The sequence below is a fragment of the Rana temporaria genome, chromosome 4 (assembly GCF_905171775.1).
Source record: "Rana temporaria chromosome 4, aRanTem1.1, whole genome shotgun sequence".
NCBI lineage: Eukaryota > Metazoa > Chordata > Amphibia > Anura > Ranidae > Rana > Rana temporaria.
This window is the reverse complement of record NC_053492.1, coordinates 390,964,921-390,985,109: the sequence shown is the minus strand read 5'-3', so window position 1 is coordinate 390,985,109 and position 20,189 is coordinate 390,964,921. Positions and strand designations below refer to the sequence as shown.

The 20,189-nt window shown below is 46.3% G+C and overlaps 1 protein-coding gene across 1 annotated transcript; it reads left to right on the top strand.

The window, feature by feature from the left end:
- The first annotated feature begins 119 nt into the window (after positions 1–119).
- On the top strand, positions 120–20,189 carry PEX13 (peroxisomal biogenesis factor 13). Its single transcript, XM_040351143.1, has 4 exons — positions 120–288; positions 7,274–7,980; positions 16,934–17,059; positions 19,599–20,189. The coding sequence occupies exons 1-4, from the start codon at positions 212–214 to the stop codon at positions 19,895–19,897; spliced, it is 1,209 nt and encodes a 402-aa protein (XP_040207077.1). The 5' UTR covers positions 120–211; the 3' UTR covers positions 19,898–20,189.

Here is a 20,189-nt window from a genome sequence, read left to right as displayed (position 1 = left end):
AACATGCAGAGTTCTGTATTATTTCTGGGCAAAAAGCAATTGTTGGTGGATAGTGTTCGATGTGTGATTGGTCTGGTCTGACGCTAGCGACTAGTAATGCCTGTGGATGGCAAGGCAGGGAGTGAAGTGATCGGGGAGCCTCGAAATAGTTCTGAAGAGGTTGTCGGCTGGCGATTGGCCTGGCCTGTGTATGGCTTTGCGGTAGAGCGGGATGGCGGCTCAGCCTGCTCCTCCTAAACCGTGGGAGACCCGGAGGGTCCTGGGGGGCATCCCAGGCAGCTCTTTCCAGTGAGTGTGTTGGGTTCTGGGGGGGTTGTGAGGAGGGAAGGCGGGAGGAGGAAGAGGCCATGCTGGGGGGTGAAGTCCAAAGAGCAGACACGGGGAAGTGTGCACCTGTCACCATAGACTGTGTATAGAGCCTGAGCACTGGACAGGCCACAGGGAAGCCCATAGGCCTGTGTGTGTGTGTGTATATATATATATATATATATATATATATATATATATATATATATATATATATATATATATTTCTCCCAGGCCTGTACACAGGCGCACGCCTCACTGAAACGCACCACTCAGTCATAACATTATGACCACTGACAGGTAAAGTCAATAACATTGAATATAGCCTTCCAATGGCACCAGAAAGTGGGGGGTAATGGTAAGTGCGGAACCCTGGAGCTCTATAAACACATTTGTACAGCGGCTGGGCACCAAAACGGAGCTAAACCTTTGCGTCGGTGCTCCCTGTCCCTTGCCTTCATCTTCTTCTGAGTGCTGGTCTTCAGATCTCTTCATTGGCCGGTGCGGGATAGTATAACTCAGGGCCGTCTTACCGAGCGGGTAGCCCTGGGCACTGCCCAGGGGCTCCAGGTGCTCATGGGGGCCCCATCAGGGCTGACGATATGGTTCCTCCTATCGATATGGTTCCCGTCTTGACTGCGCAGGCGCAATCCGAGCCGTCGGAAATGGCCGAACCTGAGCAGCTGTAGCAAGAGGTCCAGGGCGACGTGGAATTTCCTGTTAGTGGCCAGTTGGCCTCACGTCCTTGCTTTACTCCGCTCGCTCGGCCTCCTGGCTCTTTTTAGCATCCTCCAATCCACGGGAATGTTAAGGAATGAGCCTGGATGCCGCCTGAGGTTTGGAGATTTCCGTGGGCTATGTCTGCGCCTGCGCAGTCAAGCAGGGAACCATCTCGATAGGGGAACTAGATTGACAAGACACCGGCTCCGATCCAGGGCAATGCAGTACAGAGGTCAGGTGGTATGGGCACTGCACGCAAGTTATTTTAGTCTGGTAGTAGAGCTACACGTTTCTGGCCGAAATGAGAATCACAATTTTTTTATGCTTAGAATAAAGATCACGATCCTTGCGGCGTAAAATCGTTCACATTGTACAAAAAAATAAATTGGGCAAACTTTACTTTATTTTTTTTTCTAAATTCATTAAAGTTATTTATTCCCCAAAAATTGCATTTGAAAGATCGCTGTGCAAATACAGTGCGACATAAAATATTGTAACAACCACCATTTTAGTCTCTAGGGCAGGGATATGCAATTAGCGGACCTCCAGCTGTTGCAAAACTACAAGTCCCATCATACCTCTGCCTCTGGGTGTCATGCTTGTGGCTGTCGAGTCTTGCTATGCCTCATGGGAATTGTAGTTCTGCAACAGCTGGAGGTCCGCCAATTGCATATCCCTGCTCTAGGGTCTCTACTAAAATGTGTTTGGGAGTTCCAAGTAATTTTCTAGAAAAAATATTTTAACTTGAAAAGAACGACTGTCAGCAAAAGGTTTGGTGTTTAAGTGGTTAAACGTTTCTAATTTACATACAGATGTCTATTCCTTTGATGTAAAAGACAAATGGATACAATGTTTAGCCTCAACATTCCACTGATTAGAATGTTTTAAAACTTGGCACAGACTGACTTTTGAGGCTGAGAGCAGAGAGAAAATTATTTTTTATACCAAAGATCGGGAAACCCTTTGTCAAGATCGCAACGGGAAAAAAATTGTGATACCGGTTCTTGCCGATTAATCGTGCAGCTCAATCCGGTAGTGTCGCTATGGGGGTGCAGGGGGTTGGACCGCACCCTGGTAAAACCCGCCAGAGGAGGGACACCAGGAAGCAGAGTTGTAGTGGGTGCCATCACACTGTGGGGGGGATGAACTATTTTCATATTACTGGGTTTAGTAACACTTTAAGACAGGGGTCTCAAATGGGCAGCCCTCCAGCTGTTGCAGAACTACAAGTCCCACCATACCTCTGCCTGTGGGAGCTATGCTTGTAACGGTCGGCCTTGCAATGCCTCGTGGGACTTGTAGTTCTGCAATAGCTGCCAGTTTGAGACCCCTGCTTTTAAGAGCTCTGTGCTGCGCGGGAGTGACGTCAACATGGTCTGGCCAGTCAGTCAGCCGGAGCCCGTGAACCCGGAAGGAAGACTGGGAAAAGCTGAACGGCCTGTCAGTGGTGATAGCGTGCCGCTGCACTGCTTCATTTTAAGGGAAGTATTTCATAATGAGCTAGTATTTGACGCATACTAGCACATTGTGATTTTAGCCTGGGGGGGGGGGGGTTTAAAGGTGTTACTACCAATTTAAAACACACCAGCCTAAGTGTAGATTTATGCCTGGTTCACACCTATGCATTTTCCAAGATGTTTTCAGTTTCGCAGAAACGAACTACAGTTCCTTTTTTATATGGTTTCCTATCAGTCACATTCACATCTGTGCATTTTACACTGGTGTGTGTGTTTTTTTTGTTTTTTTTTTGGAAAGGGTCAGGTACTTTTTTGCCCACAGCAGGTTGCGTATTTGGTTCCATAGACCAGGGTTTGACAGATTTGATTGGAATCTAGGAGCCAGCTAAAAGAGTTAGGAGCCAGAAAACGCGGCCCGTCCCTCTGAGCTCGCGCGCAGAAGCGAACGCATACGTGAGTAGCGCCCGCATATGTAAACGGTATTCAAACCACACATGTGAGGTATCGCCGCGATTGGTAGAGCGAGAGCAATAATTCTAGCAATAGACCTCCTCTGTAACTCAAAACATGCAACATGTAGATTTTTTTTTAAACGTTGCCTATGGAGATTTAAAAGGGTAAAAGCTTGTTGCTATTCCACGAGCGGACGCAATTTTGAAGAGTGACATGTTGGGTATCAATTTACTCGGCCCAACATTATCTTTCACAATCTAAAAAAAAATTGGGATAACTTTACTGTTGTCTTATTTTTTAATTAAAAAAAGTGCGCTTGTAAGACCGCTGCGCAAATACGGTGTGACAGAAAGTATTGCAACGACCGCCATTTTATTCTTTAGGGTGTTAGAATAAAAAATATATATAATGTTTGGGGGCTCTAATTAGAGGGAAGGAGATGGCAGTGAAAACACTGGGGAACCTCCATTAGAATTGCTGGTTTACTTGTCATGCCAAGGGCCACCACGAGATGGTGCCAGATCACAGAAGGAAGCTTAGGCCTGCAGAAGGCCGCAAAGCCGCTGCCTCAATTACCGACCGGCGCGCCCCGAAGCGATCAAATGCGGGGGAGGTGAGGGCGCACGGAGACACAGGATGGGGTATCATGTGTCTCTGTGCGCCCCTGCATGCAATTGAGGCCGCGGCCTTCTGCAGGCCTAAGCTTCCCCGGGCACCAGGTCGCTAATTCTAGTCACAATTGCGACCGGGCGCCCGGACTTTGTCGAACCCTGCCATAGACTTCAATAGAATGCATTTTTTGTGTTTCTGCTGGTTTGTCCTGCAAGACAACATACACCTCCCAAAATGTTTGCTTTGCCTATATATTGCACTAATGTTTTTATTACATGTTTGCATTCTTTTGAGTGCTGATTAGAATTACCTGCCTATGTAACAGGTCAAAGGGTCACCAATGTAAAAAGAAGAAAAACGCCCGAATTGAGCTACTTTAAAAAGCTCCAGAACTTTTTTTGTGCGTCAGGTGTTTGCCTTCTGTGAACTTTCTCCATAGAGAATAATTGATTCCCCCCCTCCAGCGTTTTGTAGCTTGAGGCTTCTAGCTACAAAATGCTCAGGTGTGAATGGGGCCTAAAAGTACAATTGTATTGTAATGTGATACCTACATTAGTGTGTAGTAACAACTTACGCCAAAGGAACAGAACGGTTATTTGGAAAGATGTGGAGGGGATCCTTTGTGTCCTCCCATTTAAAACCACTAATCCATACGAGGATAGGAGTTGCCTACCTATAAAACAAATTTCCAAAACCGCATCAAAAACGTGTGTGAAAAAGCATCTACCATAACCTGCATAAGTGTGAACCGGGCCTGAGACATGCGACTAAATCGCTCTCGCCTCTGAAGGCCGATTCTCATTCAGATCGCACTTCAGAGGCTACTGAGAAGCAGTGAGGAAGCGATGCAACAATCGTCAGGTTGTTGGGCCTTAGTGGCTCTTTTCTATTTAATCGAATGTGTAGCCCGCCAATCGCTACATGTCGGGTGAACTTTGCCACGGCATATGAACATCTCCAGTCACTGCCTATAGCAGCTGAAGGGGGTGCGGTTAGCAGGCGGCAAACCCCCCCCCCCCCCCCAACTGTAAGTCTAAAAGGAGCCTTAATGAGCCATTATAGGTGTTGTAAACCTTTGTGTTTTTTCAGCTTGTTGAAGTTGTTGAAAAAAACACATTGCTGTGCCTGAAAATCTCAGCAGGACACGGACATCAAGAAATGACCTGATAGGACTTCATCCCTTCCATACTGTAATCAAAACTAAGTTTTAGCTGCTTGTACACTTTATTGCAGAGTGAAGTTTAAACATAATACCGGTCATGCTGACATGGAATGGCAATTGAGGAGATTCTGCCATAGTTACTTATTAAATTCTCTTATCTTTTCCTGTAAGGACAGGCTGTCTTATCATTCTGATTTCAGATACAAGCTCAGAACTCGCACAGCCACTAAAGTTATTGCAGCATAGATTTCTGAGCTTTTCCCTTTAACCACCTCAATCTTCCTCGATCACACAGGTGCAAACACAGACATTGCATGTGATTCGCACCACGTGTCTGTGCAGATCAGGTGATGCCTGTGTGATGCGAATTCAGCCATACGGTTTGCCAGGCTGAATTCGGACCAAAATGGTACAAGGCCTCTTTTTTTTGGGTCCGCACTGGAATCGGATGGCAAGGGTGTTCACCCATTCCTGTAGCGTTTCACAGTTCGCACTGCAGTCTGCGAACAGATCTGGGGGCATCATTAACTTTACACTGACACCTGCAGGGGTTTGCAAATGTCAGCGTGCACTGTCTGCAATTCAGGTGTGATGCGGGAACCAGCACAGGATTCGCAGGGTTTCCCACATCGCACTAGTGTGAACCCAGCCTTGTGAGAGGAAGGGGTGGGCTTTCCGATGGAAACACTCACTGGGATTAGCTATCCCAGTGATCACAAGGTATAGAGTAGAGGTCGACCGATATATCGGCCGTTATCTGGCCGTTTTGAAGAAATCGGCATGAGCCGATTTTTATCCAAATTAGGTTGATATTTATTATTTAACATGGCCGCTAGCGGTGACACGGCTCCGGAGCTAGGCCGAAGCTGCAGCCTTTCCTGATGCTTTGACCACGGCGGCAATCCGCGGATTGCCGCCGCGGTCACAGCATCAGGAAAGGCCACGGCTTCGGCCTAGCTCCGGAGCCGCGGCCATCTTGGTACACCCAGCGCGGCGGCCCTCCTCTCTGTTTACACCCACAGAGGAGGAGGGGCCCACGCTCGTGGGACACACACCGCTCTCTGGTGTCTGTACTACGGAGGGCAGGGGGGGGGTGTCTGTACTGAGGAGGGAGAGGGGGGTCTGTACTGAGGAGGGAGAGGGGGGTGACACTATTTTTTTTTTGCCAGTGCCTATTTTTTTCTGCCAGTGCCACTTGCCGTCCAGTGCCATCTGCCAATGCCAGTGCCACCATCCAGTGCCACCTACCAGTGCCAACTAAAGCCATCAGTGCCACCTGCCAATGCCAACCAGTGCCATCTGCCAGTCAGTGCCAACCAGTGTCACCTGTTAGTGGCACCTGCCAGTGCCATCTGCCAATTAGTGCCACCTGCCAATCAGTGCCATCTGCTAGTACTATCTTTCAGTGCCATCCAGTGCAACCTGCCAGTCAGTGCCAACCAGTGTCACCTGTTAGTGGCACCTGCCAGTGCCATCTGCCAATTAGTGCCACCTGCCAGTGTCAATAAGTGCCACCTGCCAATCAGTGCCATATGCTAGTACTATCTTTCAGTGCCATCCAGTGCAACCTGCCAGTGCCAATAAGTGCCACCTGCCAATCAGTGCCTTCTGCTAGTGCCATCTTCCAGTGCCACGAGCCAGTGCCACCAAAAAAAATAGGCCTAAAATATCGGCGCAAAAATCGGCATCATATATCCGCCATCGGCCGCCCCGATTTCTAAATATCGGCATCGGCCACAGGAAAACCCATATCGGTCGACCTCTAGTATAGAGTGGCTCTGATTATCTCTGTGCCTTTGGCCTATGATTTCCATTGTCTGTCAGTTTGTAGGGTTTACTAGAGCAACCACTCCCCCGTTAGTTATTTTACTACAATATCCAGTAGGGAGGTAAAGGGAATCTTCCTTGGAAATCCTGTATGTGATAATAAGCCAAACAGCAACGTTGTAGTTACCTTTAGGCCTCATTAACACTGGAAGTTTCTTGACATTTTTACAGCAGCTTCCCGCACGGCCACTGACCTTTTCCGGTTGTTGGCTTCTGGGTCTCGATCGCCACACGATTTCATTGGCTGGCCAGGGATGATGTCATTTTTACCCATGCATGGGAGTTTAGTCAGATTCAGCATTGCCAAATGTGTACAGTGAGCCGCACGTGCACATGGGCAGGCTGGCAGCCAGGTAAGTAAATTTATGCACAAGCGACAGAATTTCTTCTGCATTAAAATTCATGCCTATTTGTCCATTTTTTTTATTTTTGGCCTAAAGTTCTAAGGTGCGGTTGTATTTGGCAGGCAGTACTGTTCGCTAAGTGCGACTCATTAAAGGGGGGATCATTTTTGTAACGCATAATTTTTGTAAAGCAATCGCAGCATGTGTACACTCCAATCCACGGATCTTGAAACCTCAAAAGGGGGGTAATAATGCAGCCCCACCCATAACTGCAAATCTAAACAAGGCCTAAATCTGCTTGTATGTTTCCAGGGAAACGCATAAACAGACAATATATGTGTGAAAACTTTGTCTATTTTGTTGTCAAGTTACATTTTGTGTTTTTTTCTTAGGTCGGCTGACTTGAGGACCACTATTACCAGGCCAGGACCGCCAGCTCTTACCAGGGTTCCACCACCGGTACTACCCAGACCTTCTCAGCAAACCAGAACAAGTTCACTTAATGCCTACCGACCTGCGTACAGTTCTTTCTCGCCTAGTTTTGGCTCTTATGGCTCATATGGCAGTTCGATGTACGGTGGCTACAGCCCATACAACCATGGCTACGGCAATGCGATTGGTTATAACCGATTCCAGACAGATGATGCCACTCCCAGCAGATTTGTCCGTCAAGCTGAAGAAAGCAGCCGCGGAGCGTTCCAGTCCATCGAGAGCATCGTTCAAGCTTTTGCCTCAGTCAGCATGATGATGGATGCTACTTTCTCAGCTGTTTATAATAGCTTCAGGGCAGTACTGGATGTGGCAAACCACTTTTCTCGGCTAAAGATTCACTTTACTAAAGTGTTTTCTGCATTTGCACTGGTCAGAACAATCGGCTTCCTGTACCGACGTTTGCAGAGACTTCTGGGTCTACGGAGAGGTTCGGAGAATGAGGATTTGTGGACTGAGAGTGCAGGTACTGTGGCTGGTCTTGGCTCAGAGAATGATGCCACCAACTCAACCAAATCGTGGCCAATTTTCTTATTCTTTGCTGTCATCCTCGGTGGCCCCTACCTCATCTGGAAGTTGCTGTCTTCGGGCAATGAAGAAAGTACTGAAGGTAAATAGGAAATGAGCAGTTATAGAGTGCAGTGTTTAACCACTTAAGACCCGGGCCTTTTAGGCAGCTAAAGGACCCGGCCAGTTTTTGCCAATCGGCACTGCGTCGCTTTAACTGACAATTGCGCGGTCGTGCGACGTGTTTTCCAAACAAAATTGGCGTCCTTTTTTTCCCACGAATAGAGCTTTCTTTTGGTGGTATTTGATCACCTCTGCGGTTTTTATTTTTTGCGCTATAAACAAAAATAGAGCGACAATTTTGAAAAAAATTCAATATTTTTTTACTTTTTGCTATAATAAATATTCCTCAAAATATATAAAAAAATAATAATTTTTCCTCCGTTTAGGGCGATAAGTATTCTTCTACCTATTTTTGATAAAAAAAAATCGCAATAAGCGTTTATCGGTTGGTTTGCGCAAAATTTATAGCGTTTACAAAATAGGGGATAGTTTTATTGCATTTTTATTATTTTATTTTTTTACTACCAATGGCGGCGATCAGCGTTTTTTTTTTTTTTTTTTTTTTTTTTTTTTTTTTCATGACTGCGAAATTATGGCGGACACTTCGGACAATTTTGACACATTTTTGGGACCATTCTCATTTTCACAGAAAAAATGCATTTATAATGCATTGTTTACTGTGAAAATTACAATTGCAGTTTGGGAGTTAACCACAAGGGGGCACTGAAGGGGTTATGTGTGACCTCATTTGTGTTTCAAACTGTAGGGGGGTGTGGCTGTAGGTGTGACGTCATCGATTGTGTTTCCCTATAAATGGGAACACACGATCGATGATAGCGCCACAGTGAAGAATGGGGAAGCTGTGTTTACACACAGCTCTCCCCGTTCTTCAGCTCCGGGGACCGATCGCGGGACTCCAGCGGCGATCGGGTCCGCGGTCACGGAGCTTCGAACTGGGTCGCGGGAGCCGACGTTAATGTGCAGGAGGCGGTCCTTAAGTGGTTAATACTCTGTATAACTTTTTATCATTTTCATGAAGGGTAGTAAAAGTTGATCTTTCCAGAAAACTGTAGAGGGAAAATAACATAAAAATGTATCCAATGCCATCGTTCTTATAAAACCAAAACCCAGGAAGTGAACTGGGAGTGTGTTTGCTCTGCCCTTCCAGGGGAATATTGGGTATCAGGGTGGAAAATACTTACTGTTCCATAACCATTGTCTACACCGGGGGTCTCCAAACTGTGACCCCCCCTCGGGGGGGAATATTCCTCCCAGTGGTGGGGCACTATTTCTTCCACTGACCAACAACCTTGAGGCAATGTCTCATTGATGTTAGGTCATTTTCTACCCCAGTTGGCCACAATCTGGCCCCCCCCTAAAGTCTGAAGGACGGTAAACTTGCCCTTTACTTGAAAAGTTTGGAGACCCCCTGGTCTACACAAATATGACGGCTGTACTTGCACTTTTGATACTAAAGTCTTGTTTGTTTTTTAAATAACAAACATGTTATACTTGCCTGCTCTGTGCAGTGGTTTTGCAAAGAGCAGCCCAGATCCTCTTCTTTTCTGGTCCCTCGCTGGCGCTCCTGGCCCCTCCCTCCTGCCGAGTGCCCCCAGGAGGGGCTGCAGCTCTGTGTGTCCATTCAGACACTGAGTTGCGGCTCGGCCCCCAGTCTATCTCCTTATTGGCTCACTGACTCTGACAGCAGCAGGAGCGATCGCGGTTGGCCGGCGGACACTGGCTCCCCTGCTGTGCAGCAGGCTTGAGCTTGCAGTGTCTCGTGCATGAAATGACATACAGGTATGTCGTTTCGTGCAATAGGGCCACCCTGCTGCAGTATATATGCAGTGGGCGGTCCTTAAATGGATAAAGTGTTACTAAAGTCAATTTTTTTTTTTAATTAAAATTAAAAAAACATATTATGCTAACCTGCTCTGTGCAGTAGTATTGCACAGAGTGGCCCCGATCCTGCTGCTGAAGTAAGGGGAGACAAGATGCAGCCGTGCATCGCGCTGATATCTTCTCCCCTCTCTTCCCCTTGACACAGGAAAGGGCTGGGACAGGGACACCGATTTTTTTATTTTATTTCTTTACCCTAAAGCGGATGTAAACCTGAAATTATTATTTATTTTTTTGATGTCGCAATGTACAGTATAAGATTTCCTATCATCTGTGCCCAGTCTTGCCACACAGAATTAATCCGGCTCTGAGCAATCCTCTTATTGTTAAGTGAAATAAAACGGACTTACAGAGAAAAACCTTAGTCCGTTCCGCCCCTTGCTGTGAATGACCATTTATTTACATATCTCATGCATTAGCCTGGAGACAGGCATTATCTTTTAATTCCCACCCCCACTCCTTTTCTGAAGTCATGTGGTTACTTTTCTGGATTTTGACTGGATGTTAGTGATCATAGCAGAATTTAGTGTAAGGAATACACAGGACAAAATGCATGTTGACAAGGGGAGTGTAGAGGAGGGCGGGGAGTCTACTGACATCACGACTCCACCCACCTAGCTTCATACAACAGGCCCACTCACAGAATCTGCAGTTTTTCAGTTCTTATAACAGACAGAGGAGAGACATTTGACAAGTAAGGATACATGCAGAAGACGTCTATATCCTTATAGATTAGCACTATGGCAGTAGTTTAGAAGGATGAGAGTGAGTTTACATCCAATTTAATGCAAACCGTGCAGTAAGGTAAAAAAAACATTTTTAGGTTTAGCAACACTTTAACCTATACTCTGCACCCTGAACACGGATCTCCTAATCCTATTCTAGCTCTATTTCAGGCTTGCAACAAGCGGCCAATTAGACTAAGGCGGGATTCTCTGCATATTTGTCATGTTTCTTTGGACAGATTACAGTCCCTGCATTGTGCCAGCCGACTCTCTTCCATCTCGCCATGCCCCTTTGGGTACAAAAAGACCTACAAAACCCATACTCTGTATTTTACGTCGTTTTTACGTCGTTTACGTAAGTCGTACGTGAATGGGGCTGGGCGTAGGTTACCTCACGTCGTAGGCATTGAGCCGTCGTCGTATCTTAGACGTGATTCTGAGCATGCGCCGTTCGTTCGGCCCTTCATTTACATGGGGTCACGCTTCATTTTAATAGATCACGCCCATTACCTTCCTACTTTGAATTAGGCGGGCTTACGCTGGCCAATTTACGTTACTCCAGCACAAGTTTGGGAGCGAATTCTTTGTGAATACTGTTCTTGCCTCACTGATTTACGTTGGCGTAGCGCATATGAGATGCACTACGCCGGTCTAAAGATGTGCTGCTCTACGTGAATCCGGGCCTTAGTACTTTTACTTTAACCAGTTGCTGACGGCCGTACGACTTTGTACGGCCTCAGCGCGGCTGTGAATTTCTAACAGGCCGTCTTTTTACGGCCTCCCCTTTGCTCGTTCCCCGCGCGCGCTCACGAGCGCACAGCGGGGAACTAATGTGCTGACCGCGTCCCCTGGATACAGCCGCACACAGATCGCGGTAAATAGCCAATCACAGCGGCTATTTACAGCGCGATCTGGACAGCCAATGACGGATGATCTCAAATGTAAACATATGAGATCATCTCTCATTGCCGTCTCTCTCTCCACACACAGACGCCGCGTGTGTGGAGAGGGAGTGAGTTGATACAGTGCTACAAGTGCATATAATATAAAAAGTTAAAAAAAGTTTAAAAAAGTGCCCATCAGTGCCCAATCAGTACCCACCTGGTACCACCAGTGCCCACCTGGTACCACCAGTGCCCACCTGGTACCACCGTACAGCCCGTGCCACCGTACAGCCCGTGCCACAGTACAGCCCGTGCCACAGTACAGCCCGTGCCACAGTACAGCCCGTGCCACAGTACAGCCCGTGCCACAGTACAGCCCGTGCCACAGTACAGCCCGTACCACCTGTGCCCGCCTGTGCCACCAGTACTGCCTGTGCCACCAGTACCGCCCGTGCCACCAGTACCGCCCGTGCCACCAGTACCGCCCGTGCCACAGTACCGCCCGTGCCACAGTACCGCCCGTGCCACAGTACCGCCCGTGCCACAGTACCGCCCGTGCCACAGTACCGCCCGTGCCACCGTACCGCCCGTGCCACCGTACCACCTGTGCCACGCCTGTGCCATCAGTACCGCCCGTGCCATCAGTACCGCCCGTGCCATCAGTACCGCCCGTGCCACAGTACCACCTGTGCCATCAGTACCACCTGTGCCATCAGTACCGCCTGTGCCATCAGTACTGCCTGTGCCATCAGTACCACCTGTGCCATCAGTACCGCCTCTGCCATCAGTACCGCCTGTGCCCACCTGTGATCAGGGCCCATCTGTAACACCTCAGTGCCCATCTGTGCCGCCTCAGCGCACATCTGTGCCACCTCATCCGTGCACATCTGTGCAATCAGTACACATCTGTGCCGCCTCATCCGTGCACATCTGTGCAATCAGTACACATCTGTGCTGCCTCATCAGTGTACATCTGTTCCACCACCTCAGTCCCCATCTCTGCCACCTCAGTCCCCATCTCTGCCACCTCAGTCCCTATCTCTGCCCATCTGTGCCACCTCAGTGTACATCTGTGCCACACACACCGCCAGCAATGTCAAAACGTCGCTATTCCTTACAGGAGGCATTTCAGATTATTTCTGCACCTGATGAGAGCAATGTGGAGCTCCCTGTTTCTGATTCCCAATCGGATTCGGACGTAGACTATGAGCCAGTCTACACCAGTGGAACAGCGACAGGTTCAGAGGGGGAAGATGGTCAGCCCGCCAAAAGAAGGTGCTCTGGTGAGGAGGCAGTGGCATCCACCAGCACCGACATGCCATCCACCAGCACCGACATGCCATCAACCAATACTGAAGTGCCATCCACCAGTACCGTCGTGCCATCCACCTCTACCGAATTGCCATCCACCAGCACCGCAGTACCCCAGCAACAAAGGCCAAGGACCCATGCCAGCCTTCCCTATGCCCTTCAGTACCCCCTGTGGCTTCCTCCAAATTCCGGAGAAGCCAACATTCCCCCTTTCACTGCCCAGCCAGGAGTCCAGGTAAACACGGACAATTTTTCCCCAATTCAATTTTTCGATTTATTTTTCCCTGAGGAACTGCTTTCTAGCATTGTGGCCCAGTGCAACCTTTATGCCCAACAATTTATCATCAAGAACCCCACATCGTCCTATGCCCGTCCCTTCCAGTGGAGAGACCTTACAGTGGATGAGTTCAGGATTTTTTTAGGCCTCACTTTTTGCATGGGACTCAACCCAAAAAATGAAAAACATTCCTTTTGGTCAAAACGCCCCATTTACCACATGCCAATTTTCTCCGCAACAATGCCCAGATCCCGATATTTTATAATCATGAGGTTCCTCCACTTCAATGATAATACACAGTGCCTTCCCCGAAATGACCCCAATTTTGACAGGCTTTTCAAAATTCGCCCCTTATTAGATTACTTTTCGCAATTATTCCCCCAAATATATACCCCGGAACAAAACGTATGTGTCGACGAGTCCCTAGTAAAATTTTGTGGCCGACTTAAAATCAAACAATTTATACCCAGCAAAAGGGCACGCTATGGGGTGAAGGTCTACAAACTTTGCGAACGAGCCACAGGGTACCTGTATTCCTTTTTGGTGTACGAAGGGAAGGACACCCAGCTGAATCCCCCCGATTGCCCAGACTACTTGGGATCAAGTGGGAAAGTTGTCTGGCAACTCATCAACCCCCTCCTTGATAAAGGATACCACCTGTACGTGGACAACTTCTATACGTCTCTTCCTCTGTTCCACAACCTGCACCGAAAGAAGATGCCAGCATGTGGCACCGCCAGAAAGAACCGTAAAGGCTTTCCGCTAAGCTTTGTGAATACAAAGCTGAAGAAAGGGGAATCGGCGAGTCTGCGCAACAAGGAGGTTCTGGCAGTGAAGTGGAGGGACAGAATAGACGTATATATGTTGTCCTCCATCCACAACGATTCTTTTGTTGAAACCCGCAGAAGGCGTGGCACCACCATCCAAAAACCCACCTGCATTCAGGACTACAATTCGTTCATGGGGGGAGTCGACTTAAACGACCAAATGTTGGAACCATACCTTGCCACAAGACGCACGTACCATTGGTACAAAAAGGTAGCAATTTATTTTTTTCATTTGGCCGTCTACAACTCCCATATTGTTTACCGCAAATCAACCCAAAACCCCCTACCCTTCCTTGGCTACCTGGAGAAAATTACCACTTCCCTGATATTCCCAACCAACCTACCCCAAAACATCCGATCAGATGTTTTAAGTCGGCTCTCCGAACGGCACTTCCCGGATAAGATCCCTCCCACAGCATCAGGCCGACGAGCTCAAAAAAAATGTAAAGTGTGTACCAGTGGAGGAGTCAGACGGGACACAGTTTATTATTGTGCAGAGTGTCCTTCACAACCAGGCCTCTGTGTAACTGACTGTTTCAAACGTTACCATACTAAACTAAAGTATTAGTTTAGTATGGTAAACGTAATCCTCCGTTCCTGCCTTCTCACCCCTTATGCCACTGCCTGCTTGTTATTGGACCACCCTTCTGCCTAATGATTTTGTAATACCGCTGCCTGATTTGGAATTGACCCTGGACTGTTTTTTGACCATTCTTCTGCCCAACGATTTTGTAATACCTCTGCCCGATTTGGAATTGACCCTGGACTGTTTTTCGACCATTCTTCTGCCTAACGATTCTGTACTGCCTCTGCCTGATCTGGAACTGACCTCGGACTGTTTGACCATGTTTTTGCCTGCCTCATGGACTGATCTTGTACCCTGCTACTGGACTAGTGGGAACACAGGGGTCTCACATATGTGAGGGGCGCCAGAAAAGTTTTTCTGGATGAAGAAAACTTTTTTGTTTTCTCATGCTAGATTAGGGTCTGGTTGCCCGGAGGCTTCAAAGAGATTTGGGTGGGAGAAGCCTCTACCCCTGTCCCCATTCTGTCCTGAACGAGGCCCTCCTTCTGCCTGCTGCCTGTAGGACCTATGCCATCATGCCTCTGCCTGTTGCATGAACTGACCACCTGCAGTATCCCTGCCTGGACGTTGCTGACCAAGTCCCTGCCTGCTGCCTGGACCAGTGCTATCCTGCTGTGTAGAACTGCGCTACTATTACCAAGGTAATATTTTGTTTACGCTTTGCTCAGCATAATGTATTTTGGGGTGTAATTCTTGGTATGTGCATGCTATGTGTCTCTGGAACACCTGACGGTGTTCCTTGCATGTTGGATCTCTATATGTGGTCAGGCTGTGTAGAAGTCTCACACATGGGGTATCGTTTTACTCAGGAGGAGTAGCAGAATGTATTTTGGGGTGTCATTTTTGCTATGTACATGCTATGTGTTGGAAATATCTTATCAATGGACAACTTTGTGTAAAAAAAATGCGTTTTTCATTTTTTTTCCACATATTCCAAAAACTTCTGGAAAAAAATGAACCGTTGAAAAGACTCATTATGCCTCATAGATTATACGTTGGGGTGTTAGCTTTCCAAAATGGGGTCATTTTGTGGGTAATTCCATTGTCCTGGTGTTCCAGGGCCTTCAAACGTGTAATAGGTTGTCAACTAGTTAGATGTGCAATTTATGCTCCTAAAACCCCTGATGGCGCTCCCTGCATGTTGGGCATCTGTATGTGGCCAGGCAGTGAAAAAGTCTCACACATGGGGTATCGTTTTACTCAGGAGGAATAGCAGAATGTATTTTGGGGTGTCATTTTTGCTATGTACATGCTATGTGTTGGAAATATCTTATCAATGGACAACTTTGTGTAAAAAAAATGCGTTTTTCATTTTTTTTCCACATATTCCAAAAACTTCTGGAAAAAAATGAACCGTTGAAAAGACTCATTATGCCTCATAGATTATACGTTAGGGTGTTAGCTTTCCAAAATGGGGTCATTTTGTGGGTAATTCCATTGTCCTGGTGTTCCAGGGCCTTCTAAATTGTAATAGGTTGTCAACTAGTTAGATGTGCAATTTATGCTCCTAAAACCCCTGATGGCGCTCCCTGCAGGTTGGGCATCGGTATATAGCCAGGCAGTGGAAAAGTCTCACACATGGGGTATCGTTTTACTCAGGAGGAGTAGCAGAATGTATTTTGGGGTGTCATTTGTGGTATGCACATGCCATGTGAGAGAAATAAACTATTACAATGACACTTTTGAGAATTTTTTTAAATAAAAAATAAAAATCTTAATTTTGCAAAGTGTTTTGGGAAAAAATTACAACTTCAAATAACTCACCATGCCTCTTACTAAATACCTTGGGATGTCTACTTTCCAAAAAGGGGTTATTTGGGGGGCATTTGTACTTTCCTGGCTTGTTAGGGTCTCAAGAAATGAGATAGGCCTTCAAAACATCAGGTGTGATCATATGTGATAATTTATTATGATTTGCACTATAGCTTGTAGACTCTAAAACTTTCACACAGACCAAATAATTTCCCCAAAATTTGGGTTATTTTTATCAGACATGTAGCAGTATAAATTGTGGCCAAAATTTATGAAGAAAAATTAATATTTTGCAAAATTTTATCACAGAAACTAAGAAAAAAACATTTTTTTTCTAAATTTTCGGTCTTTTTTCATTAATAGCGCAAAAAATAAAAAACACAGAGGTGATCAAATACCACCAAAAGAAAGCTCTATTTGTGGGGGGAAAAAGGACAAAAAAATCATTTGGGTACAGTGTTGCATGACTGAGTAATTGTCATTCAAAGTGTGAGAGCCCTGAAAGCTGAAAATTGGTCTGGTCAGGAGAGTGTTTAAGTGCCCAGTATGGAAGTGGTTAAAGAAGCAGTAACTTAATTTTTTTTATTATTTCTAGGTGAAGTCCACACAAAACGTAATTCTGTTGAGATTTGCTTGTTTTAGGGGTTCCCTCAACCGTAACGCATGGGCTTTAATGTTGCCTAAGCCACTGTGAAGGTGCTCTTAGTTACTCTTATTTCTTGCCTTCAATAGAAAACCTGGACTGGGCAAGTGGGGAAGGCGACCATGTTGTGGGAAGAGCAGAATATGACTTTGCAGCCACTTCAGATGAGGAGCTTTCTTTCCATGCTGGCGACATGCTAAACCTGGCACCCAAAGGTAATTCTTTTATTTGTATCTTCTCCCTCTTATCTGTGTTGTAGCAGAGAGAAAGTGTAATAGACGATGGTGGTAGTTTGTATGATCTGGAGATGTTTTCACATTCTGTGTGTCATAGGGTTGCCATATTTGTATGGGCTGCTCAAATTGAAAAGAGGATCAGAGGGTGAATAATGATCATAATCATTATTCAGAATAATAAATACACTGACAAAACCGCATTCTCAGAATTGGTGTAGGTATGTGTGTTATTTTCTAGGATTATTCATCCTTCCCACCCGAGTCACAGGGTTCCTGTTCCTAGGTCCCCTTGTCTACTGATTATTGGTCCATCTTGCATGACTGGAAATGTCTTGTTGGCTCCTGACTTCTTGATGATGGGCAGTGATCATCTCTGTAATACGACAGGAAGGAGAGGTGTCTGCTGATCTACGCTCCCTGCTAACAGGATAAATGGTTCACTGTGGTAAAGTGGTTGTAAACCCTTACATGTACCCAGTGAAGTGACTGGCCTCAGATGATGCACAGAGGTGAAAACAAATCCTCCTTCATAAGTTGTACCCATTTATCTGCAGTCGTCTCAAAGTCTAGAATTTATAAAGCTTGTCTGAGCTGTCAAGAGAGGGCAGAGAGCTGAAGTTACTCTGCAGAGCTCAGTGAGGAGGGCTCTAAGAGCTGATTGGAGGGAAGGGACACACCCCATTCACATAGGAACAGAGCTGAGGCTGTCAGTCAGCTGGAGATCCCTCCTCTGTCACCCTTTTTTCTCTTGGTGTCAGTAAAACTTGTCGGAAGTGATTCATGGTGATAGGAGAGGAATGAAGCAGCAGAAGTGACTCTTAATTAACCCCTTAACGCCCGCCGCACGACTATTTATGTCCGCAAAATGGCACGGACAGGCAGATGGGCGTATATATACGTCCTTGCCTTCTAGCGGGGTCCGATCGGGACCCCCTCCGCGGCGGGCGGATTCCCTCGGGGAGCGATCCGGGACGATGGCGCGGCTATTCGTTTATAGTCGCGATCGCTCCCCGGAGCTGAAGAACGGTCTGTAAACACGGCTTCCCCGTGCTTCACTGTGGCGGCGTATCGATCGAGTGATCCTTTTTATAAAGGAGACTCGATCGATGACGTCAGTCCTACAGCCACACCCCCCTACAGTTGTAAACACACACTAGGTGAACCCTAACTCCTACAGCGCCCCCTGTGGTTAACTCCCAAACTGCAACTGTCATTTTCACAATAAACAATGCAATTTAAATGCATTTTTTGCTGTGAAAATGACAATGGTCCCAAAAATGTGTCAAAATTGGCCGAAGTGTCCGCCATAATGTCGCAGTCACGAAAAAAAATCGCTGATCGCCGCCAATAGTAGTAAAAAAAAAAAAAAAGTTAATAAAAATGCAATAAAACTATCCCCTATTTTGTAAACGCTATAAATTTTGCGCAAACCAATGGATAAACGCTTATTGCATTTTTTTTATTTTTTTACCAAAAATAGGTAGAAGAATACGTATCGGCCTAAACTGAGGAAAAAAAAATTTTTATATATGTTTTTGGGGGATATTTATTATAGCAAAAAGTAAAAAATATAGATTTTATTTCAAAATTGTCGCTCTATTTTTGTTTATATTGCAAAAAATAAAAACCGCAGAGGTGATAAAATACCACCAAAAGAAAGCTCTATTCGTGGAAAAAAAAGAACGCCAATTTTGTTTGGGAGCCACGTCGCACGACCGTGCAATTGTCTGTTAAAGCGACGCAGTGCCGAATCGCAAAACCTGGCCTGGGCATTTAGCTGCAAAATGGTCCGGGGCTTAAGTGGTTAAGACAAATGCACTCTATAGAAGGATATGCTTTGTAGAGCTGCACGATTCTGGGTAAAATGAGAATCGCGATTCTTTTGCTTAGAACAAAGATCACTATTCTCTCAAGATTTTTTAAAATGGTAAACCTTTATACCTTTACTTTATTAATTTAATAATTTTTATTTTATTTTTTCACTTAACTTTATTGCTATCACACAGGAGAAAACAATTCCCTGTGTGATAGCAATTGGAGGTGACATGTTCTCTTTATTGACCCTGTCACCTCCAAAAACAGGAGTCCTAGCACTGTGCTAGAACTCCTGTCACAGCTGAGATGGGAAGAGCAGAGCTCACCCCTCTCACTGTGTACATAGGCGGCAGGGACAGGAGACGGACTCGGTGGCCGGGGGAGGAGGGGGGAATGACGGAGTTCCATGGACAGAGCCAGCCGAGAGATGTATGTGGGGGGGGAACGGCTCTGCGGTGCCACGGATCACGTGTGTGCCGATCCGTCAATGACCCGAAAATTGCGGGTCATCCAGCCTGGAGATTGTGGGGGGGGGGGGGGGGGGGGTTGCAGCTCTAATGCTTTGTACATATTTCATGTCTTGGGGATTACAACAAGTGATTGATTATTTTTCTCTTTGCACACTAATCGGTAGAAGAATCTGCTTCAATACTTAATGTTCGTAAGTAAGCATGTGACCTTTATAACCTGTGTTTGTTTTTAGAACAACAACCTAAAATAAGAGGCTGGCTGCTTGGAAGCTTGGATGGGCAAACTACAGGATTTGTTCCTGCCAACTACATCAAAATCCTTGGCAAAAGAAGAGGACGCAAAGCCGGAGGAGAGGCTGAGAAAAGACAGGAACAGCAAGCGTTCCCCAACATCGCGCCCCTGAGCACCGTCTCCTCCGTAGCCACGCTGGAAGATCAGGAAGCTGCCCTCGAGTCAGTTTTTGTAGAAACAAGAAGCACAGGGCCTGGCGTTGAAACAAGTTCAAGCCACAGGGCCGCGTTTGATGTATAAACAAACATTTTGTGTTTAGAGAACTGCAATGTAAAGCCGTGTCAACAGTTCTAAAGTTACTGTTCCCTGCAGTGCATGAATGGTTGTTTGTACTGTAGTTGGTAAGCATAGCCATATATATGTCGGATGGATTCTCTCAATTACTGCAGCTGTAGCGCGGCGCGGGATGCTTAACTCTTCACTTAACACTAGACTGGCCTCTAGATGTACTCAAAGGGAATTTAGATCTAAACTAATATATGTCTGGAGATGTTGGCATATTTAATAGTGCAATGAAGCTATTTAGTTTTAA